This window comes from Protopterus annectens, chromosome 4.part1, assembly GCF_019279795.1.
Source record: "Protopterus annectens isolate FY-2018-M chromosome 4.part1, PAN1.0, whole genome shotgun sequence".
NCBI lineage: Eukaryota > Metazoa > Chordata > Ceratodontiformes > Protopteridae > Protopterus > Protopterus annectens.
In genome coordinates this window covers 517,529,397-517,552,888 of record NC_056734.1, presented here as the reverse complement: position 1 = coordinate 517,552,888, position 23,492 = coordinate 517,529,397, and the positions used below count along the sequence as shown (strand labels likewise).

Genomic DNA, 23,492 nt, shown 5'->3' with positions numbered 1-23,492 from the left:
GGGAACACGTGGAGACCAATTTTGGATTTATCTATCCTCAACACTTATCTGGACATTCCAAAGTTCAAAATGCTGACGTTACAACAGCTTTTACCTCTGTTGGGAAAAGATCACTGGATGGTAACTCTGGATCTCAAAGAGGCTTATCTTCATGTTCCTATCAGGCCCAGTTGCAGGAGGTACCTGCGTTTTCGGGCTGGAAATTTACATTATCAGTTCTCTGCATTGCCCTTTGGCTTATCTACTGCGCCCATAGTGTTCACAAAGGTTCTGGCTCCAGTGATAGCCTTTTTCAGGTTAAGAGGAATACAGATTTATCCTTATCTGGACGATTGCCTGATTATTGCACAACACAAAGACGAACTTCTGCATCATCTACAGTATGTGATGGTAGTGTTAAGATGCCTAGGGTATTCTGTGAACGAAACAAAGTCCAGTCTAGTACCCTCTCAGGACATGTGCTTTCTGGGTGTGAGACTGAATACAGCTTCCCAGATGGCCTTTTTGACCCCGGACAAACAAAGAAGCCTTTCTCTTTATTTCCATCAAATGTCACTACAGTCCAGGCTGACTGCAAGGACAGTCCTTCAAGCCTTGGGGTTCATGGCATCTTGTATTCTGGTGCTTCCCAATGCCAAACTGCATATGAGGAAGCTTCAGTGGTATCTCAAAAATGTATGGACACAACACTGCCAAGATCTAGACACTGTCATTCAGATAATACCTTGCATTCAGAAAGAATTTTTGTGGTGGGCTCAGGAATGTCACCTAAACAAGGGACTCTCTGTGACCCGACCAGAGGCGAGTCAGATTCTAACGACAGATGCCTCGGACAAGGCTTGGGGAGCACACCTCAATGGAAAATGGGTGCAAGACACGTGGCCTTTCAGACTTCAACATTTGCATATCAACTTGAAGGAGATGTTAGCAGTACAATTTGCATTGATGGCTTTCAAGGATTTACTTCACCCAGGACAGGTGTTGATTCAAACAGACAACACTACTGTCATGTGGTACATCAACAAGCAAGGGGAACCCATTCTACCCTCTTTGCAGGCAAGCGATGATTTTGTGGGAGACTGCTCTCAGTTTACACCTCAATCTTCAGGCAAGGTTTCTACCAGGAGCACAGAACTCCTTAGCGGATGTGTTGAGCAGACAAATTGTGGATCCTCACGAGTGGAAACTGGATCTTCATGTGTTTCAAAAGTTGACAGTGTTATGGGGGACTCCAGACATAGATCTGTTGGCTTCTCCACTAAATTACCAGTTGCCAAAGTTTTGCACAAAAATGTTTCATCCCACAGCTTGGAAGGTGGATGCTCTATCATTCAGTTAGAGCAATCTTCATGTCTATGCCTTTCCACCTCTGCCTCTCATTCCCAAGGTACTCCTGAAGGCCAGAATAGACAAGCCATCCATGATTCTGATAGCGCCGGATTGGCCTCGACAGCACTGGTACCCACTACTGAGGAGTTTGGTACGGGAGCCTCCATGGCCTCTGCCTTTGATTCCGCATCTTTTGTCTCAGGAGGGCAATCACTTCCTCAATGTCAATATTCAGTCTCTGCATCTCACAGCCTGGCATATTCTGTTTTAGACCCTGGAGGGTCTCAGATTCCACAACAAGTTTTGAATGTTATTTTGGAGGCCAGAAGGCCTAGTACAAGGAAAGTTTACGCTGATAAATGGAGGAGATTTTTTCTTTGGAGCAAAGCGAAGGACTTTGATGTTTCCAAGCCTGATTTAAGTGTTTCTCTTCAATATCTTACTGAGTTATTGGACAAGGGTTTGTCTTTCTCCTCGATAAAGGTTCATGCTGCAGCCATTTCTGCTCACTATGACTGTGACCCTCCTTTAATTTCCCATCCTTTGTTTAAGCAATTTCTTAGAGGGGCAAAGAACATAAGACCCCCACGTAGAGCTCCTACTCCGGCTTGGGATCTCAATTTTGTGTTGGAAAAGCTTACTCTACAACCTTTTGAGCCTGCAGCTACTGCCGAGTTAAAGTATTTATCATGGAAGACTGCTTTTTGTTGGCCATTACCTCTGCAAGAAGGGTTTCTGAATTACAGGCCCTTATGGCAGTGGAACCTTTCCTGATTTTTCATAAGGATAGGGTATCTTTGCGTACTAATCCTTCCTTTATGCCTAAAGTGGTTTCTAGTGTGGCCTTGAACCAAACTATTCATTTGCCTACTTTTTATGCAAACCCCCAAAATAAAGGGGAGAAGATTTTGCATACTTTGGATATTCACAGGCAGTTATGTTATTATTTGAGCAGAACCAAGGGGTTCAGGCAGTCTCAGCAGTTGTTTGTTTCTTTTGCTTTGGGTTCTCAGGGAAAACCTGTTTCAAAACAAACTATTTCTAAATGGATTGGGTTTTGTATTTCTTTCTGTTATTCCCATCATGGTAAGGAGATTCCGGCTGGAATCAGACCTCATTCCACTAGAGCTACTGCCACTTCTACTGCCTTTCTAAGGGGGGTATCTACAAAAGATATTTTGGAAGCAGCCACTTGGAGTTCAGTACATACTTTTTCCAAGCATTACCACCTTCCTCTTTATTCTAAGTCTAGGGCTGGATTTGCCACTGCAATATTATAGGGCATTTTAGCAGCCCCTAATGCTTTATGATTTTGCCATCCTCCCTTTACCTCTGCTTTGGGATTCTACCCATATGTAAGGACTGCAGCAATGTGAGATGAAGAACATAGTACAGTTTTGTACCTACCATAAATGTAGATGTTCAAGATCCACATTGCTGCAGTCCAATTTACCTCCCTCCTTCCCTCTGTAGTTTGGCATGGTTATATGGTTTGGGTGATGGTTGTTGTTGGGCATGTTTTTGGGAGGTATCCTGTTTTTGGGCTGTGGCCTTTCTTTTTAGGGCCTTCTGACATCTGGGGCAAGAAAAGACTGAGGATATGACGTCGTTCATGCGCTTTTGTACCCTGACGCTCTGATGTCAGATCTGAGCGCCCATGACCGACGTCAGCCTAATACTTTGGTATTCGGGCCGACCGAGGACAGCGGACTACCCATATGTAAGGACTGCAGCAATGTGGATCTTCGAACATCTACATTTATGGTAGGTACAAAACTGTACTTTTCTTTTGCTAACACTTTTAAACCTACTATTTGTTTTTTTTACACTTTGCTAAACATTGTAAGTTAGACCTCCATTTTGAATTTGTAGAGGATTTTACTGCTGTAGTGTTTCAGGATATGCAAGGGAAGATATGTTATGATTTTGCCCATAGATGATTATTTTACCAAAATGACTGAAAAGCAGTTAACTATTTGCTTTTATGGTGAGTACAAAACTGTACTTTATCTCGTCTTCAGTGGGTCATGTGATTTTTTTTTTAATACACTCAAGTACAATTGCTAAAGAGAAAGCTGGATAGCTTGCCTTTTCATAAGAGCTGAAGTTACACTTTGTTTTTCCATTGTGCCTAGAATATTGTTTCTGTTTTTCAGAGTAACCGAATAACAAAAATTGAAGGCCTGCAAAACCTGTTAAACCTAAAGGAATTGTACTTGAGCCATAATGGGATTGAGATAATTGAAGGTCTGGAAAGCAATGTGAGTGCCGTATAACTTTGAATGGGAAAACCACTGTTCTTTGTTAAGGTATCAGTTTATACCATTTTCAAAAGGGCATACTGTATAATTTCGAGTTAGCTAGAAGAAACTGCTTTTCCAGTTATAAACACTGCTACTTCATAAATGATGGTAAGGTCTTGCATTGTTGGATAACATTTGTAGTCACTTTGAGGTCATCATCTGTGATTGCTTGAAGACTGTGCATAACTGTAGACGTTTGCCACTATATAGGTCTTTTGGCAGTAAAAGGTGAAACATTGTATTGCCCACCATTGATCATTGGTGCAGGAATTGTGCATGTATATGTAGGAGCTGGCCATTAGGCCAACATCAGTCACCAGACTAGCCTTTTTGCAGGCGACCCACTAATTGAGCGTGAGACGATACATTCTTAAGCCGAGGTTGTTACAGGAAGTCCAACTGTAAAAGAGTACATTTCATTTGGCAACCTGATTCCCTTTTACAGTCCTGTTTGTCATTAATGGTTACTGATTTTTGACAATGACAGATGTATATATTTTTTCTTAAAATATTTCTGGATTGTTTTGCTGATTGGCTGTAAGGAATTAAGAGTTATTTTGGCAGTTACCAATCCCATTGTGTTTGGTTCAGCAGCCTTATTCTCAAGCTGTCATTCATACCAACATTATACACCTTAAAGTCCTAAAAGAATCAGAGGACTGCTACCTTGAATATTTTACCATCTCACATAGAGGAGTTAAAATCCTAGATGGGTTTAAGATGATGTGTAGCTAGCCTGCCTTAATGGTGTGAGTGTCATTCATTGTCTCCATATGGCAATCTCTTAGGAAGATTTTACATTGTACAGATGCATTGACACAAAAAAATGACTAGTGCTGCCTTTAAAAATTAAGACTTGAGATGGTCCTAGGTCCCTCATCAACACATCTAGAAGATATTAGGTACATAGGACAGAAAGTGGAGGCAAGATCCAACATAGGTGGGAGGTAGAGTGAGTCAGGTTTTGATGGTTACAGACTCTTATGAAGGGGACTTAAGGGTCCTAGTAAAACAACAACAAAGACCAGATTACAGTGAAACCTATCTCAGGGCTCAAGACTTCATCAGCTATAGGAAGAGGTTGACAGAGGTTGTAACCAGGTGGCTGGTGCGGATGCACATTGCAGTGCATGTAGACGCTAGTGACCTTCCAGAGGAAAAGCTGAAGGTGCGGATGCACATTGCAGTACATGTAGACGCTAGTGACCTTCCAGAGGAAAAGCTGAAGTGGTAGCAAGCAGGGCCAGGGAGTTAGGGGAAGGATACTAGTACGGGGAATGAAAGTTGCATTCTCAGGAATGTTACACATGCCAGCAACCAGCGTACACTGGAAGCAGATCATCAGGGAGTATAAAGACTGGCTGCTGCAGTAGACAAAGGAGAAAGGCTTGGGACTGGTGAGAGTATGGAGAGGAGACTGCATATCAGGAGCAAGGCTGTATCTTGGTCTAGAAGGTGCAGAGGTGCTCAGCGCTAGGCTGGAAAGTTAAAGCTCAGCGACTATACCTTTAGCGTAAGAAAGGGAGAGAGCAGATCAGATGTAGAAGAGAAGAAGGTGCTCTGGCAGTAGATGAAGTGGTAGAATGCAGAAATGATAACAGAGCAGTAAATAAGGGTAACTGAGAACAGAGGGGTAGAATTACTATGCAGTGCTAGGAGTTTAGGTAAGCAGATGGAGGAAGGGAGGTGATACTGACATCCCAGAAATTTGAGTTACTGGCAAGAGGTTGTGGGACAGAGGCACCTGAGTACAAGTTCTTCAGGAATGGCAAAGAATGGAGGGCTGAAGGAAGGGGTATCAATCTGAATAAAGGAGGGGACCAAATTTGAAGTCAGAGAGAGAGAGAGAGAGAGAGAGAGAGAGGAACCACAGTCTAAAAAAAAAAAAAAAAAATGAGACTGCTTGGCGCTGAGCTCATAGTAAGCATAATGGGGGTTAAGGTAGGAGGAGGATTGATGCAAGATATCAGCACCCAGTCATGCCCAGGGGAAAGTATGAGAGATGGGTGGAGACAAGGGTGGTATAGGAGTAAAAGTTTTATAATAATGGAAGAAGAGTGAGTCTTCATGTGATTTGCTAGGAGCTTGTGCTTCTCTGCAGAGATGGCAAGGGAGTTGATTGTAGTCTTGAACCAGAGGGGTTCAGTCAGCTGATATTGAACTGCACAAAAAGAAACGTACTCTGGATGTCACCCTGACTAAGGCTGAGATGGTTAGGAATATCCAGGTAGGGCACCATTAGCCAGCAATGATCATGTCACTTTGTGGCTTAGAGAGGAGGGAAGAGAAAGAACGTTGGTGGTGTGTGATTTTAGCATATTAGATTATTCTGAATTTGAGGAAAAGGTCAAGGTGAATTATGGGATGGGCAAACTTTAGGAAAGGAACTATAATGTAGATCAGAGATGCATTACACATGATAGTAAGACAGTGGTTTGAGGAAGAGGTAGGTGAGGCTAACCGGTGGTACAAAAACGCTGAACATGCAAGAGTTTGGAATGGAGGGCTGTGAGTTAAAGGAGACATTACATGGAGTAGGTGATAGTTGGACTTGAGCAGAGTGGCAATATTCCTTGTTCTGTCATACGCTTGGCAGGCCACATCTTGCTGTGCACAGTTCTGGAATGATCTGTGGTAAACAAAGAACATGTGAACGGTGAAACTTCAAAGCCAGTGTCACACAAGGTTGACTTTAGCACAAGCTCAGAAAACATTTTTGGGAAGTAAGCCTTCCTGCACCTTTCATTCCCACTTGTCTTAAGTATATTCAGTCAGAGATCACACAGCCTCAAGGGTAGGGAGAAACTTTATCCTGATAGTGCTTTGGTTTTACTGTCCTGTATTCAGCTAAACAAGGGAGTCATAAAAGGTTGTCTTACTCCCATTTCTTTGAACTTTGGTGTGATGGTCACTGTGTATCCTGTTCTGGGGGGACCATAGAGAGAGAGGGATATCAGGCTGAAGTCCAAAAGAAAGCAACTGAAAGGGTGCTTGGGATGTAAGAGAGGATATAGCCAGAGACTGGTGGCGGGGGGAGTGAGATGAATGCACACAATCATGTCAGAAATATGTGAAGGGGTTGTCGAATAGGAAAGATGAAAGTGGGGAGTGGTTACAGCCAGCAGATTCTGGGGACCAGCTAATCCTTAGATTTGTGAAGGTACTTCACAGTGAGCATTCTGAACTCATGGAGTGGACTACTGCAATGGGTTTTGGAGATGGAATCCACAGAGGTATTCAGGAGGCCAATGGACAAGTTGAAAATAGGTGTGGGAGAAGACAGGAATGTTGAATGTACTTGAACAACAGAGTGGGCTAGGTTTATTGTCTCGTACCATCTAGTTAATATAATGTAATGACCTTTGCTAATTGGAAACTCATTTTACTCATTTCTGCTGGTAAGAATAAAATGTTTTAAGCTGCTTAAGTAGGTGGCGAGGATTTTACATGCATGTTCATTAGAGCAGATTTATGCAGGTGAAACTTTTGGTGTGGTACTCATGCTTTTCACCATCAGGATTCAAGTCAGACTACATTGAGTCAAATAAAACCTTGTGTTTTGTACTGCCTCTTACAATGTGTATGTCACAGTTGTTGCTTTTATTATAAAACCTCTGATTTTATATGTTTTATTAATCTTGTAAGTGGGCTGGTCAAGAGTCATATACACCCATAACCTAGACGCACAGGCAAAGCAGTGGTATGTCATTTACAATTATAAAAAATTACAGCAGACATTTGGAAACAGTAATATAGTTTTATTACATCAAAGTGAAATATAGTTAAGACTTTCCAAGGTGGCAACACCCTGATCAGCAGCTTAATTTCCACTCTCCCAGTGTCAAAAAAGAAACCGATGGGTAAGGGCCAATAATTTTGCCTATGTTAGTAAAATTCAGTTACTGGCTAGTAAGGACACTGGCTGGATGGGGAAGAATCCTGCAGCTGTTCAGCAAAAAGCAGTTCAAGTTCCAGCTTTGGCGCAAGAGATGGTTTCCAGTAACCTAGAGGAAAAATAAGTTAAAGGGAATATGCAAACTCAAAAAACAAAAAGGCTGGAACAGTGGAAGAAGCTTTAAACAGCTTTTCAGATTAACTGATAAAACTACAAAAATCAGAGGTCAAAATGAAAAGTCTGCCCAAGTACAAAACTGCTCAGGATGAACTATTTAAAAAAAAAAGGTAGAGTTAGAGGACAGAGTAGGTATGGAAAACCAAAGAGTTTCTGATGTACCAGAGAAACTGGAAGGAACAGATTGTGTTCATTTTATGAAAGCACAAATAAGCAAGTGGACAGGTATTCTACAGCAGGATTTGTCATTTAGAAGGGCACATTGTGCATATGCTCCAAATCTGACCAAGAGAAAGCAGCCAAGACCTGTATTAGTAAAGATGCAGTCATACCAGCAGAAAGAGCTAATCCTGACAAAACTGTGGCAGAAGAGCAAAATAAACACTGGAGACAGAGTGTTTGTGGAAAATGACTATTCACTGTACACCAGGCAGAAGAAAAGCAAATTTATCCCAGTAATCAGGAAATGTTGAAAGGCAGGTGTGAGATTCAAGCTGCTGTATTCAGCTGTCTTCAGAATGTTTTTCTGGAGGGTGAAAGTAATTTTTTGATGCAGAACAGGCCAAGGAAGACGTGCAAAAGTTTGTCCAGCAAAAAGAGCCATTAAAGGGAAGGGGGACTCTGCTTCTTATTCTTCTGATAAGGCTGATAGAGAGACTTTGACAGTGAAACCCTTTCCACTGTTCCAAAGGAAAATGCTTCATAGAGAGAGAGAGAAAAGCACAGGTGTTGACTAGACGAACTGGGAGTATCTTGGACTTGAACTGGATTCTGAAATTAAGAAATGGAGATGAGCAGGAAGACCAACTTAGGAACTGTTAAAATCACAGGAGTGAAAGTATAATATTAGCTCTCATCTGGGACTCAAACCCAAGACCTCCAACACCACTGGACTATCAAAAGCATCTGGACAGATAAATGTCATGTTTTTCCATAAGAGCCTTATCTTTTCAGCTAGGAAAATTCCACACACACACACACACACACACACACACACACACACACACACACACACACACACACACACACACACACACACCTGAGAATCATAGGATTGAAAGGATAACTCTTATTTGGGACTTGAACTCATGACCTCTAACATATTGTGTTTGGTGTCACTGCTGCTGGACCACAAAGAACCTCTGTACATGTAGTTGTTTTTTTCTCTTAAAAACCTTATTTCAGCAAAGGAACCCCCAGCATAGATCTTTAACTCAAGTTAAAAATACACACACACACTTGTTCTGCATGTGAGTGAGTGATACAGGCATCTCTGCTGTAGGTAGTCTTGCATCCAGCCAGAGTTTCAGAGCTCTTTGCCCTTCCCCTGTATTGAGCATGCATCTCCCCACCTACCCTCCCTCCTTCTGTACATTGCAGTATAAAGGAGGTCATACAGTTAGCCATCTTCAGTTTGTTCTTGCTGTGTGGTATTTTACAGCAGCTCATTACAGTCTGCTAGACCAGAGGTGGATGAGCAGGCAAGTACCCCTTAGGGGATTTTCCCTTGAAGAGTTCCTTATTCTAGTGGCTGTCTCAGTAGTTCTTGTTTTTCAATGCGTTCTGGGTTATAGACTTGTCCATTAGGAGGTCTGGGATAGCTGGCCAGGCAGATGTAAGTGCGAATGTAAAAGGCAGATAACTTGAAGGCTAGGCACAGCAAGTGTGTTTTGTTCCTTATTCCTTTACCATGTCATCACCCCATGTGACATCCACAGGGGGCTTCACTGTCTGAACAATTAAAACCAGGTGGAACACAGCTTCTGATTGCACAGTTAAACTACAGGAAACCTGTGGCATTCATAAGCCATTTCTCCATAGTGTCTGGCAGCAGTCGCTGAGATGTATTACATCAGAAGTCTTGCTGCAGGCCTGAGGAGTTAATGGATTCCCTAGAATTCTCAGCCTGATGACCCTGTTAGTGAGGAGACACTTGTTCAAGCCCAGTTGTCCATTGTCAGTAGAATCACCTATCCCTGAGAAAGCTAATCCAGAGTTTGGCATGTCAGATCATCAAGCAAATCCTCTTGGACCAAGCTTAAGGCAGACCTTTCCAATGCAGATTATACCATGCTGCCAAAAAAGAAACCTACCCGCTGTAACTGTGGATGCACGCTAATATTAATCTGAATGTTGAACCGCTGACAAAAACCTTAGATCATAGCCTAGAAGACTTTCATGAACTTCTTCCAACTACATTTCCAGACTTGTTCTCCTTAGCACAGAGTTTTTGATCAAACTGAAAGGCCTGGCAGTCAGGATGAGGCAAACTGTAGACATTGGGGAATCACCGTGCAAAATGTAATGGGGACTTGCCACCAGTACTAACTATAAGGTACATTAAAAACACACCTCACAAGAGGAAGACAAAATGCCCCCCCCCCCCCAATATGGATAGCGAGGATATGTTAATTATGTTAATAATTATAATATGTTAATATGTTGGACATGGCTCTGTACGTTAGACAGAGATTGCCTCTGAGAAAGCGGTATGCAACAGAGAACAGTCTTAGCTTTTTCAATCGTGCTGCATAGGGCAACTGTTTGAGGCCAGTAATTCTCTTGGTTAGGTTCCTCTGTGGTCTCTCCAGCTGCTGGAGATGTCTAGCCAGGTACATTCCAATTGGTGCATTGTACTCAATAATGGGTCTGATGAGGGAAGAGTAGAGGGGCACCATTACATCCTTAGATCTTGATGCGAACCCTTTCATAATCAGATGGGTCACATAGAAGGATTTTCTAACCACTTTGGCAACATGATTATCAAAGGAAAGCTGACTATCTACTTGGGTTCCTAGATCCCTTATTTCGTCTTCAGATTTCAGGGGATTACCTCCTATGTTGTAGTTTGCGGGTACTCTGTTTTTTCCAAAGGGGATTACTACTCATTTTTTTGCATTTAGCTTGAGACCATGGCTTTGACACCATGCATTAGTCTCATTTAGGCCCTTCTGGAGGATCTCCATGTTGGCCGGAGACTCTATTATATCACCCAGTTTGCAGTCGTCTGCAAACTTAGTCATCCACAGCCCTTCCGTGCTTGCCTGTACTTCTGAGAAGTATATGCCAAACAGGAGGGGCCCCAGGACAGAGCCCTGAGGCACACCACTCGTTACTGGTCTGGATTCAGACATAGATCCCGCTACTCTTACTTTATGGGATCTGTCTGAGAGACAGTTTGTGATCCATCTTGTGACATAAGGGTTTATGCCCAGGCTGGTAAGCTTATCAATAATACCCGAATGGGGAATGGTGTCAAATGCTTTAGCAAGGTCAATTTAAGCCGTGTGTACCTCCTTTCCCTTATCTATAGCCTGAGTAACTGTCTCAAAGAAATCCACCAGGTTCAGGAGGCATGATCTGCCCTTGACGAAGCCGAACTGTGTGGGGTCCAGCGACTGGAGGTTCCCAATCTCTCCATTTATGAGTTCCATAATGATTCGCTCCATAGCCTTACAGATCAGACTGGTCAGGCTTATTGGTCGGTAGTTCCCAGGGTCAGTTGTGGCCCCACTCTTGTGTAGCGGGACCACCGTTGCCATGCGCCATTCTCTGGGCACATATCCTGTGGAGAGGCTGAGACTGAACAGGATATTAAGATGCGGGGTTAATTCCTTTTGGAGCTCGCGTATGACACAGCCTGGGACACCATCTGGGCCCATGGAGGCAGTGTTTTTAGCTTTAGATAGAGCCTTGTTAACCAACGTATCAGTAATAATTGTACTTACACAATCCCCTGGAATGGTAATAGGCCCTGTAGTTGGTGAGGGGGGGGGGGGTTTGCACTGAACCTGTCAGCCAAGATGTTGGCAATGTCAGAAGGGTCAGTGTATTTTGTTCCATTTTGTACTAGCTCAGAACAGACCTGAGCATTGCCATTTAGGCTTTTGACATAGCCATAGAAGGCCTTATGATTATCCTTGGCAACTTTCTTTTCAAAATTAGCTTTCGTTGACTTGATGAGGGCCCTCAATTTCTTACTAATGCTGATCAGGGATGATTTTTCTACTTGAGATTTGGCCTTTTTTTGTATAAGTCTCCTCCTTTTGTTATAAAGTTTGCTTATGGCCAGGGTCCACCAGACTGGTTTCTTCTTGCTTGAGGAAGGAGTCTTGGTTTTATTTGGGATAGCATGGTCCATGATATCCTGAAGATGCATATAGAGTGCCTTGGTGTAGGATTCAGCATCCTGGATATCATTATCCTTCTGCAAGGGAATAGTGAAGCTTTCCACTTCGGATGCAAGTAGTTTGAAGTTTGCTTTGGAAAGGTTTTTGACTATGGTTTCTTTGATTGGGGGGGGGGTGGAGGAGTGAGGATGTCCAGGGTTGTCAGTTTGTGGTCGGATCTGACCAAGGAGGGGGTGATAATGGGTGTGGTACAATGGGCGCCCCATATTTGTGATGATTAAATCCAATATGTTGTCCCTCTAGTGGGAGAACATACCAGTTGTTCAAGGGCATTTGAATTTATAAATTCTATGAATCGCTGAACATAGGAGTTGGAACATTGGTAGTTTTCCTAGTCTATACCAGGGTAGTTGAAATCACCCAAGATTATGGTGTTGGGTAGGACCTTTATATTTTCCAATGTCTCAAGGAATGCAGAGTGAGCATCTTGGGACATGTTGGGTGATCTATAACTGGCTACGACTTGAAATGTGGTTTTGCCTGCTGATAGTTGCGCATGGATGATCTCTGGGGCATCATGCTGTGCTACTAACCTGGAGATATGGGTATCCTTGATGAATATGGATACACCTCCGCCCTTTGTACTGCGATCCGGTAACTGAGGCCGGAAGGTATGATATGAATTGTAACCTGGCAGTGCAGGGGTGCTCTCTTGAGCCTTGAACCAGGTTTCCATCACTGCACAAACTTGATTTTCTCCATGCTGAGGAGAGCCTCGAGTGTGTGCATTTTGAGGTTGAGACTTCTGGCATTGAGTAGCATTACCCTTAGTTTTTGGTTACCTGTGCTGGTTACGATGGTTGGTTTGTCCTTTGAGCCTTGCCTAAAAAAAGACACTGTGGGGATGGCAAGAGCCTTGGCCAGTATTCGAAAACCTAGGTGTGACAGGTGCAATCCATCTCTGGCAAAACAGCGAGGCTTGTCTATCATGTCATCCCAGGCAGACAGACACTGGATCCCCTTAGAATGACACCAGAAGCTTAGCCAATTGTTGAAATTGATCATTTTGTCTTTGTATTGTGGTATCATTCTAGGTGAAGGTTGTATGCTACTCAAGGTCAGGGTCATACCAGCTTGGCCTACATGATCAGAGAGCTCCTCAATGTCTCTTTTCATGTAGTCCAGGGAGGTACGTCTTAGATCATTCACACCAACATGTACAATGACAGCGTCATACTTGTACTTGTTCTGGAGTGACCTAAGTGCTTGTGTTATGTGGCGGATCCGAGCACCCGACAGTAACCTTCTCCTTGTTCAGCCTGGTGAGTGGAACATCTGTGTGCCTTACTATAGAGTCTCCTATTACAAGCGTGTTAGGTATGGTGTTTTACCTTATGGGCTGTTGTGAGGCACACTGCTGACGTGAATTGTGTTTTCTGGATTGTGTTTGGGGGTGCAGGTTGCTTGCTTGTCTGCTTTGGAGGGCACTGTTTCTTTTTCAGATTGGTACGTAGTGCCTCCGAATATGTTTTTGTGTATTTATGCGTATGTTTTGCCGGTGCTTGTTTTGTAGATTCATGTGTGACAGGTGGTGTGATGCAAGTGTGTCCCTTATCCTCTTGACTGTCTGTTACAGTCATGAGTTGAGAGCGCTTAGCCTCCAGTCTGGCTGTGTATTTGCATCTCTCACAAGTGTTTGTGTCTAGAGGTAAGAGGAGAGGGTTGTCTATATACATGAGCCAGTTGTGACATTGCCTCAGGATGCCCAATTCCACCAGATGAATTGGAGAGTACACCTGAAGCTGACCTCTGGACATGCTTTGAAGAGTAAATTGAACTTAAATCTTGTGGACGATCGGGGGTCTTATGCTATATTATAATAGTGCTGTCTAGGAAATTTGGAGAATAATAGTGCTGTCTAGGAGCACTATCCTCATGACATTAACATATGATATGTTCAACCCAGAATTGTTGAACATGCTCCATCTTAGCAAAACCAAATCTACTCGAGCTACACGCTCTAGGGATATAAACCTCAACACAGCAATGAATAGAACATGCTGGAGGGATAGATTCCCTTCACAGAGACTTCCCTTACTATGGAACAGAGTCCCGATCTACATAAGACAGAGCCCCTCACTATCACTCTTCAAGAGGAACCTTGATGAGTGGATGGGTAACAGAAAGTTCACACCGGGGATCACACCAACAGCACTACTAGATAGGGGCCAAGGGTACTAGCTGCTAGTACAAGGGTCTAGGGAACTACGAAAGGGGCGGTGAATACCGCGCAATGTGGCTGGGCTAATATATGCCTTCGGGCAGATAGCTCAGTGCCAACCTATGTTGGCCTCAAAATCTTCAGCAGCCAGCACTTTAGCCCTCTTTAAGGAACTTTTTTTACTGGAAGGCTGCAAAAGTTTTGAATGCTAAAAACAAGGCTTTTGGGTTTATTAGGCTATGATCCCTCCAAATTTAGTTCCCATTATGTCCATATAGGGAGCCCTTCCATTCTGCCTGCCTTCACAACAGGGTAACAGGAACTGGACACTGTTTGGCTTCTGGGAGAACAGCTAGATTTTACAAGGTACAAGGCCACTATTCCTTTCTTTAGAAAACCAAGTGGCAGAACCAGACACTGTTTATTGGAGGCAGCCAAAAGGGTTAAATGCTCCCAGCAAGAAACATTCTACAAGATAAGAAGTGTAGACCTCTCAGCAGATATGGCAAGGTGGGTGTTGTATACCTCAGTCATGTTGTCATTTAGAACATTGAAGTATCAAGCTCATATCCTGAAGTTCCAGAAGCATATCCTTCAACAAATGATGGCGCTTAAGTTGGCAAAATAGGAATTTAAAGCCACTTTAACTCAACTTATCCAGACATCCATTCAGTTAGGTAGATATAGCATTGTCTACCTGTGGCAGCTTCCAGAGCTGCTGCCTTTGGCACAGTATTAGTAAGACATACCTGGCTTCACTCGCATCTCTTAGCTAAAGATATAAAGGACAAATTCCTCAGTTTACCCCTAGACCGAGATTTGTTCTTTGGCCTTCAAGCTTATGAGTTATTCAAGAGCTTAGAGGGAAAAGGGAAAAGTGATGGATGCAGTCTGTCATATATTTCATTCTCTCCCTGTCCATGTACAATAGGAGCTATCTTTTTTATAAAAGGCCAGGTAAAGGTAAACAGAAACATGGAAAACTATTTCTTAGGGAAAAAGTGCAGGATGATAAGGGGGAGACGAGTGGGACAGCAGACTTTCACCCCCTCTAAAGATCAACCGTGACTACTCGGACCAAACCTGTTTGCCACCCCCAACAAGACCCAACTCCTCCTCTAAGTGGGAGGGAAAACTCTTCACCTGTCTAGGCAAGTGGAGAAATAGCACCTCAGATAAATGGATTCTGGTCATAACTGCAAATAAATACCATATGGAATTTGGTTCAAAACTTCACAGCAAGGGATGCTGAGCATGCCAGCAAAACAAGAGCTTTTCTACTGCATCTCATGTTGCAAGAGGGGGGACGATTGAAGTCATCCCAAAGACACAAGGAAAATGTTTAAGGTTTATCATGGTTCCAAGAAGGCACAGTCCACAAAGACCTATTGTAGATTTGTTGAAAATAAACCAGTACCTTTAATTAAGAAAATTCAAAATCTTGACCCTTCAGTCCCTTCTTCCTTTGACAAGTCAAAATGCATTTATGGTGACAGTGGACCTAAAAGTTGCACATCTCCACATTCCCATTCACATAACCAAAAAGTCATTTTTAGGATTCCGGATAAGGGGTTGACACTATCTGTTTACCTCATTACCATTGTCACTCTTCCCAATAGTTTTTCCAAAGTATCTAGCACCAGGGGCTACTCATTGCAGGAGAAGAGACATAACACATTTACTCATATCTAGACACCTGCCTTGTACAGGCCTTTTCTTGAAAGGAGACTATATGGGCCTTCTGCTTTTCCCAACAATGACTACAGAAACGTTTTGTTTGCCTTGAACCTACACAAGTCCAAACTGGAACATTCCCAGGTAACTGTATTCTTAGGGTTCTCCTGGACACACAGATGCCAAAGTATTTTGCTGCTCCAGGATAGTCTCAACTCTCATTCAGTTCTTCCACCAGTTATCACAAAAAGATGTGGACATCCAGGGAGATCCTCCTGCACATGGCACCGCAGTCCTGATTGTCCCCCAGGTATGGCTGAATGTGAGAATGATCCAGTGGTACCGAAGGAATATTGTGGATCAGGAAATTCACACACAATCTGGGGTATGCCCTCCTAGCATTTCTGTACTTGAATAGTGAACTGGACCGGTGGACTTCAGCCATCCAAGAGAACAGAGAAATGCTTGTCTGTCGCTGGCCCCGTAGTCAGATGCTTACCTCAGATGTGCCAGATCCGTCCTGGGGAGACCATCCACAAGGCCTGAAGTTGCAGGAGACCTGAAGCAGGGTAGAGACCAGACTGCATATAAACCTGAAGGAGATGCTTTTAATTAAATACGGGTCTATATTATTTGAATGAAAGTTCAAAATATCGATCTCTGTAAACAGCGAAAATGCCGGTATGCCAGACATCGACGTGTGTTTTGTGAGTACACAGTACAATGAAGATCAGGAAATTTGCCCTTTCCTCACTGTAGTGTAATCTCAGAGTTGGTATATATAGTTAGTGGGGGAGTGTGGGGGGGGGGGGTGCAGCCCTCCACAATACAGGTTTCGATGTCCGACATTTCCTCTGTTTACAGCGATCGATATTTTGAACTTTTGTTCAAATAATATAGACCCATTTAAATACGCTGTGAGAGGATTCAAGCCCATGATGATTGTGATTGACAGTGCCACTTGTCTTGTTGTACAGCCACAAATGGGAAGGAACACATTCCTATAAGTAAAAACATGCGACTTGGCCTTTCTATGACACTATGCTTTCCTACAGGGGACAATCTACAGGGTCTATATAATAAGTTTGAAGTTTGAAAACTTCTTATCTCATATGATCGACATCATATGAGCGAAGTTTTCAAACATCGAACGTTTCAACGGAGATCGCCGTAGGGAATATTTCCCTTCACTTCAATGTAGTGCGATCTCAGAGTTGGTATATTTAAGTAGTGGGGGGGTATGGGTGGTGCAGGGGGGCTTGCCCCCCTGTATAGAGTGTTCAGGTAGGTTTTTTAATTTTTAGTTTGTTTATATTTTATGTTCGTTTGAAAACTTTGCTCATATGGAGTCGATCATATGAGATTCGAGGTTTTCAGACTTTGAACATATAATATAGACCCCATACCTCTCAACTGTCCAGATTTTTGCCTCAGATTTTTGGTCTCTTCCTCATAAAATTGTGTTTTCTGGCAAATCATGAAGATTGAAGTCACTAAATGACAGGCATTTTAGTTTTAGACTTCAGATCCTTCAAAAAGTGAATACTAATGAAAAACATGTTATGTTGTTCTAGCAACTTTCAAATTTATAAGAACAATATTTAAAATCTCTCTCTGTTTTTGGGCCTTTGTCCTCCCATTAATTTTGGCTTTGAATGGATTTCTTGAACTAAAAGGTCAAGCGGTATGTCAGGGATGGAGATTCTGTAGGAGTGGTGTGTGCGAGAGCTATGTTGTTAAAAACAAGGTCTAGCATGTTTCTTCCTTCTGGGCTGGTTTCTGATTTATTCTAAGGAATTATTTTATTAAGTAACAATACATTGGGTATACCCAGCCTCTGTGCTGTATGTGTATTGATTTATCAACTAATTGAAATCTCTCAACTTAAAGTATTTTTTCATAATGGATATTTCAGAGTGTGTTTTTAAGAATCGCTGCTGGTCATCTGGGGACATGGAAGGTATCCTACAGCAAGCTATACATTTGTTTTGAATCTGTCTCTAAGTGATATGGGTTCTGACATGCACAGAAATGCTCTGGCAGTTTCTTTCGGGTTTTAATACATGAGTGCTAAACCCAGGTAAGGAGGGAGTGTTGTATTACAATTAAGCCAAGTCTTCTCTCCTTTACAGGAGGGGCTCGAGATCTGGCTGTTTATTAAGATCTCTGGCACTGAAAAAAAAAAACCTTGATATAGATTTGAAAATTAGGGTAGTTGTATCATGTTCTTCATGTCTCACTGTTGCAGTCATTGCATTTGGGTCATCCCTGCCAGGGTAGCCTTCGGCCGGCCCGAATACCAGAGGCTTAGTAGTTCTGCTTCGGTTGCTGTCGCTTCAGGACTGACGTCAGGTTGTCAGTAGTATAAAGTAAGGCAGCCGAAGCAATTACATCAGTCTTTCTTGCTGTGGAGCCCGAAGCAGAAGCAATTCGCACTAGTACTGGTCGGCCACTACCTGAGTTTCGTCTACTGAATTGAAGCTGAAGTGTTCTAAAGCTAAGTAGCCCTTTTTTTTTGCTCTAACCGGTCAGAAAAAGTTAACAATTGTCTCGCTTGTGGAAAGCAAATACCACACCAAGGCTTTCATTCTTAATGTGTCACTTGTTTAGGCCCAGACCATGATGTCCCCTGCTGTCGCTTCTGTGCTTTGTTCAATGCCAGAACTGTCCATCGTCGGGGCCTTATTGTAGCTAGATATTTTCATTTACAATCCTCTAACTCCGATATGGCTTCGGTAAGCCATCCGACAGCAGATCTTCCGAAAGAACTTAGACAGACCACACAGGTCCAAACCTACCGACGATGCTCCCGTTAAGCTAGTCGTCAGTTCTCTGGTCCTCAGTGAGGCACTTTCGCAGCCCCTGATGCCCGCTTCTGTGAATTTGCAGGCCACTACCAAGACCCTTTCGGAGTCCGGTATGCTGCAGAACTCTTCTTTGACTAAGGATCCTGTGGTCGTCTCTACCTTGGATGCATCCGGAGCCACTAAGCAGGCACCAGCTTCTGAGGAATTCCTTCGCACTACCGATTCTCAACACAAACCAATGTCATCTTTTGCGATTACAGTTCTTTCGAAAATGACCGAGTTTCTTAGGCCCAGGGTACAGACTACAACAGACAACTCAATCTCAGGCACCAGCTTCCTTGCCTCAGTCTCAAATGCTTTAAATGGTGGAAGACCTTATAATGCTGATCAGGGGAAGCCAAGCTAACCCCTCCAAAAGGAAAAGAGTTCTGTCCCCTGTAGTTTTGTCTGAACAAGAGTCAGATGACTCTGATGCATCTGAATATGAAGCCATGCAACCTCTCTCTACTTATGAGGATTCTGATGCAGAGGATTCCATCCCTTCAGCCTCTCTCCCAGAGGATTTTTCCTTTGGGGAAACCCGTCATAGCTTAAGGGAGCATTTCCAATGGGAGAGTCAGGACTACCCTCAGTCATACCTCCCAACCATCCCGAATTACTTGGTTTTTACTGAGTTTTGGGTTCCAAATGATGGGGTGTCACGATTCCTGAGTGACACCCCATCATTTCCAATTTTTTTCCACTTTATTTTTTACATTTTGCGCTGTTTTGCTGACGTCTTTGTGTGGATGACGTCAGCGCCGTCAGTGCTATGAGCTCTGCTCACATTTCCGGGTGGGCTGTTCAAGCGGGCTTCTGTTCAAATGGCTGTGCTGTTCAAGTGGGCTTGTGTTCAAATGCCGGCTGGGCTGAAAGGAAGTTATGCTGCTGCTTTTGTTCATCGATAAGGAAGTTTTTCGTTCAAATGCGTTCAGGACTTCGTGGAGCCTGTCATTTTGGACATTATGTGGAGCTTAAGGTGTGTAAATCTTTCAGAAGTGTGTGTGTGTGTGTGTGTGTGTGTGTGTGTGTGTGAGTGAGAACTACTTACTTCATATAGATGATTCCTAGGAGAAATCCCCTATTCTGTAAAATATTTTCATCTATGGTTTGTTTGAATCTAGGCCTGAAGACAGTAAAATGTGTCATCCTGGTTGCTTCTAATTGAGCACATTTGGTCTCTTACAAGAACTTTTCTTTTCAGAGGTGGACAGTACCTCATTATAAGGATTTTGAACACTAGGGTCCTAAAGAGCTGAGTAAACCTGCTTGGTATTGGGAGACAGTGTACTGCCTGAAGTCCCTGACAATGTTGTGACCTCCATTCAAAGAGGAGAGAAAATCCACACATTTTTTTATTTCAGTGGACTATACTCTTTGACTGTTGTAGACTGGGTGAATGCTAAGGGTGAGGTAAGGCAAATTCAAGTATTGGGATGAATACATTTTTGACTATAGTTTTATGTGATGCAGGAGATAGGATTTGCAATGCACAATAATTGCCAATGTTCTTTCTCAGGTAAAACTAGGTTATTACACAACTACAATCCCTGAACATGTATCTCTACCCAAAAGTCCACACTATCTCAGGTTATGAATGCAAGTAAAGCACCTCAAATTGAGATCAAATCCATTTGAATTTTTTGACAGTGAAGCAATATTTTCTGTCTTTGCACATTATTTTTATATTGTTCGCATTTGATGCCCAAACTTGAGACATTAACATTTTCATTTCTTTCTCTTTGTATTTCACACGCGCGCGCGCGCACACACACACACACACACACACACACACACACACACACACACACACACACACACACACACACACACATGCGCGCACACACACACACCTTTCATTTTCTGGTGTTTTCTAAATACCATCTCCATTTTCTAGAAATTTCTGCACCAACATGCCCACTCTAAGGACCATCTCTTTCCACATCTGGGGATAAATTAAATTTGTTAATATTAAAACATATGGTAATTTGTTAATATTAAAACATATGGTACAGGAATGTTTACTTTCACAGTAGCATCTTTTACCCCTCCTCATCAACAACACCTTTCAGAATGAAAATTTTATTGTCCCTCTTTTATTTCAGCATTCCTGTCTCTGCCTCCCTTATAATATTATTAATTTTTCCTAATTTGCAAATATGGATGTCCTTGAACATCATTCATATTTTAGGTCATGCAAGTTCTGGATTTTCCTGAACATTGTGTGTGTGTAAATGGCCCCATTATAATACACCTGGTGGCTAGAGGTACTGTTAGGCTCAAACCCATTACCCTGGGTATAGGGTAAAAAGAGCCTTATGTCCCTAGCCACCACCACTTGTGAATTTTTTTTGTTCTGTTCCTCATAAAATCTGTGGTTTCAGGATGTTTGTGAGTTGTGATAAATCACTGAAGGTTGAATTTATTGACCGGCATTTGAATTGACTTCATATTCTTCAGAAAATAAATGGTAACAAAAACCTTTTATTCTAGCAATTTTCTAAGTTTATAAGATCAGTATTTGAAATATGTACCTATTTTGGGGCTGTATATCCCTATTGTTGGCTTTGTCCAGGTTTTTTGTGCTAAGAGTTGAGAGCTATAGGCTAGCCTATGGTGAGAACTGAATTCTCTATTCCTCCATTACTGGCTTTGGCCAGGTTTTTTGTGCTAAAAGGTTGAGAACTATGGTGAGAAGTGAGAACTGGATTCACTAAATGATAGCCATTTAAGTTTGTCTTCCTGCCTTTTGAGAAGCAAGCTGCTGATTTGGCATAGTGGTATGTTGGTTGCTCTGACTGTAGTGCACAGAGTCTCCTGTATTCAAGCTTTGCCAGTGAAATGCATGCTGGTAACACAACATTTTATTCTAGCAACTTTCCAAAATTATACAAGCAATGTTTACAATGTCCCTGGTTTTTGCCCCCCCCCCCAAAAAAAAAAACTTAAATTGAAAATAAGTGTAAGAAGGTGTGTGTGTGTGTGTGTGTCTGTGTGTGTGTGTGTGTGTGTCTGTGTGTGTGTGTGTGTGTGTGTGTGTGTGTGTGTAAGTAGACTTTTATGATGGAAATGTTTTGAATTGGGCAGTTTTGTCATTACTTTTCAGGAATTTTGCTTCATTGCCTACTGAAAAATGTTCAAACAATAAATTTAAAATGTGCTCTAAGTGTGCTGTATTATACAAGGAATAATAATTATAATTTAGCAATTTTCTATATTTATAAGATCAGTATTTGAAATGTGTCCCTATTTTGGGGCTGTATTCCCCCATTATTGGCTTGTCCAGGTTTTTTGTGCTAAGGGTTGAGAGCTATGGTGAGAAGTGAGAACTGAATTCATTAAATGATTTAGCCATTTACATTTCAGTTTTCCTATCTTTTGGGGAAACAAGCTGCTGATTTGGCATAGTGGTATGTTACTCTGACTGTAGTGCACAGAGTCCTGTGCTCAAGACTTGGCAGTAAAATGCACAGTGGTAACACAACATTTTATTCTAGCAACTTTCCAAAATTATACAAGCAATGTTTAAAATGTGTCCCTGGTTTTTGGCCTTTTGTCCACCCCCCCCCAAAAAAAATAACAAAACTTAAATTGAAAATAAGTGTAAGAAGCTGTACAAGATCCCTATGTCTTCCACTACTGTCATTCTATTTTTATATGTATATTGTGTGTGTGGAAGTAGATGTTTATGATGGAAATGTTCTGAATTGGGCAGTTTTGTCATTACTGGTTCATGCATTGGGCAGTTTTGTCATTACTGGTTCATGCATTGTTTCATTGCCTACTGAAAAAAATGTTCAAAGAATAAATTTAAAATGTGCTCTGTCTAGCAAGTGTGCTATGTTATGCAAGGAATATAATTTACTAAAGTCAGGAAGGTGTATCAAAGAACACATGTATGTTTCTTGTTTTGTGTGCAAGGGGCCAATAATTTGAAAACAACCCAAAGGTAATCTTTATCCACCACTGGCCAGATGCATTGTCTTTGGATGTGTAGGTTTCAGTGCTTTTATAATGAATGTGAGATTCAAGGGCAGAGACGTTTTAATGCCAAATCTATTTTCATTGTGAGACAGTATTGCTTTAACAGATGTCTATTGGTGTTTATGCATTGTGCTGTGTAAAAATAAAATCCAAATCATTGTAGAAGTAAAGCAGTATGCATGCATTGGTGTTTATGGTAAATGGGGCGAAATAGCCAAGTAATGGAACACTGGAATGGCTGCAGGGGGAGTCTGCCATATTTTGGTTGTCTGTTCTTCAGTTTGCATTTGAAAGTTGGTATCCCACAATTCCATTGGAGTGGGCAAGGTTACATAATTATGTATGCACATTTTATGTTAAACAGCATACAGATTTGTACCTATTTTTCATGGGCCTTGTCCAGATTTTTGATGTTTCCAGGTTGAGAGGTATGCCCTCAGTCTAAAAAGAGACTCTGGGAATTCTTAGATCTTCCACAGCACAAGACCCTTGGCCATCCCCCCTCCAGTCCTGGATGTTGTGGAGGATGTTTTCCTGGAATCCATCTTGACTCCTGACACCCTCCCTCCTATACCCAGAAAAACAGACAGGTACTACAGAGTCCCTGACTCACACAAATTCCTTTTTAAAAATCCTACTGCTAACTCTGAGGTAATTTCTTAAGGGCCTAAAGGGATTAAAGTAACCTCTGCTAAGAATACCACACCCTCAGATAGGGATTCCCGAGCACTAGACAGATGGGGTAAAAAAGTATAAACCTCAACTACTCTTGCAATCAGGACACTAAATTATCAGTTCCATATGCTAAATCTTCAGCAACATACCCTGGAACAAAAATGTCTTCCTTTTCTGCTTGTGCAGAATCTAGAGTTACAAGAGTTAATGCACTCTGCAAGTCAAGTAACTAAATGCACCTTGCACTGTGATTTTGAT

At 42.2% G+C, this 23,492-nt stretch overlaps 1 protein-coding gene across 3 annotated transcripts in view; it reads left to right on the top strand.

Annotated features, from left to right (window-relative positions):
* Positions 1-23,492, top strand: part of PPP1R7 (protein phosphatase 1 regulatory subunit 7) — a 917,460-nt gene that overhangs the window by 653,352 nt on the left and 240,616 nt on the right. For all 3 annotated transcript variants that reach the window (XM_044070331.1, XM_044070333.1, XM_044070332.1), the window contains exon 8: positions 3,486-3,590. In XM_044070331.1, the coding sequence (XP_043926266.1) occupies positions 3,486-3,590 (105 nt within the window). The remainder of the gene's footprint in view (positions 1-3,485; positions 3,591-23,492) is intronic.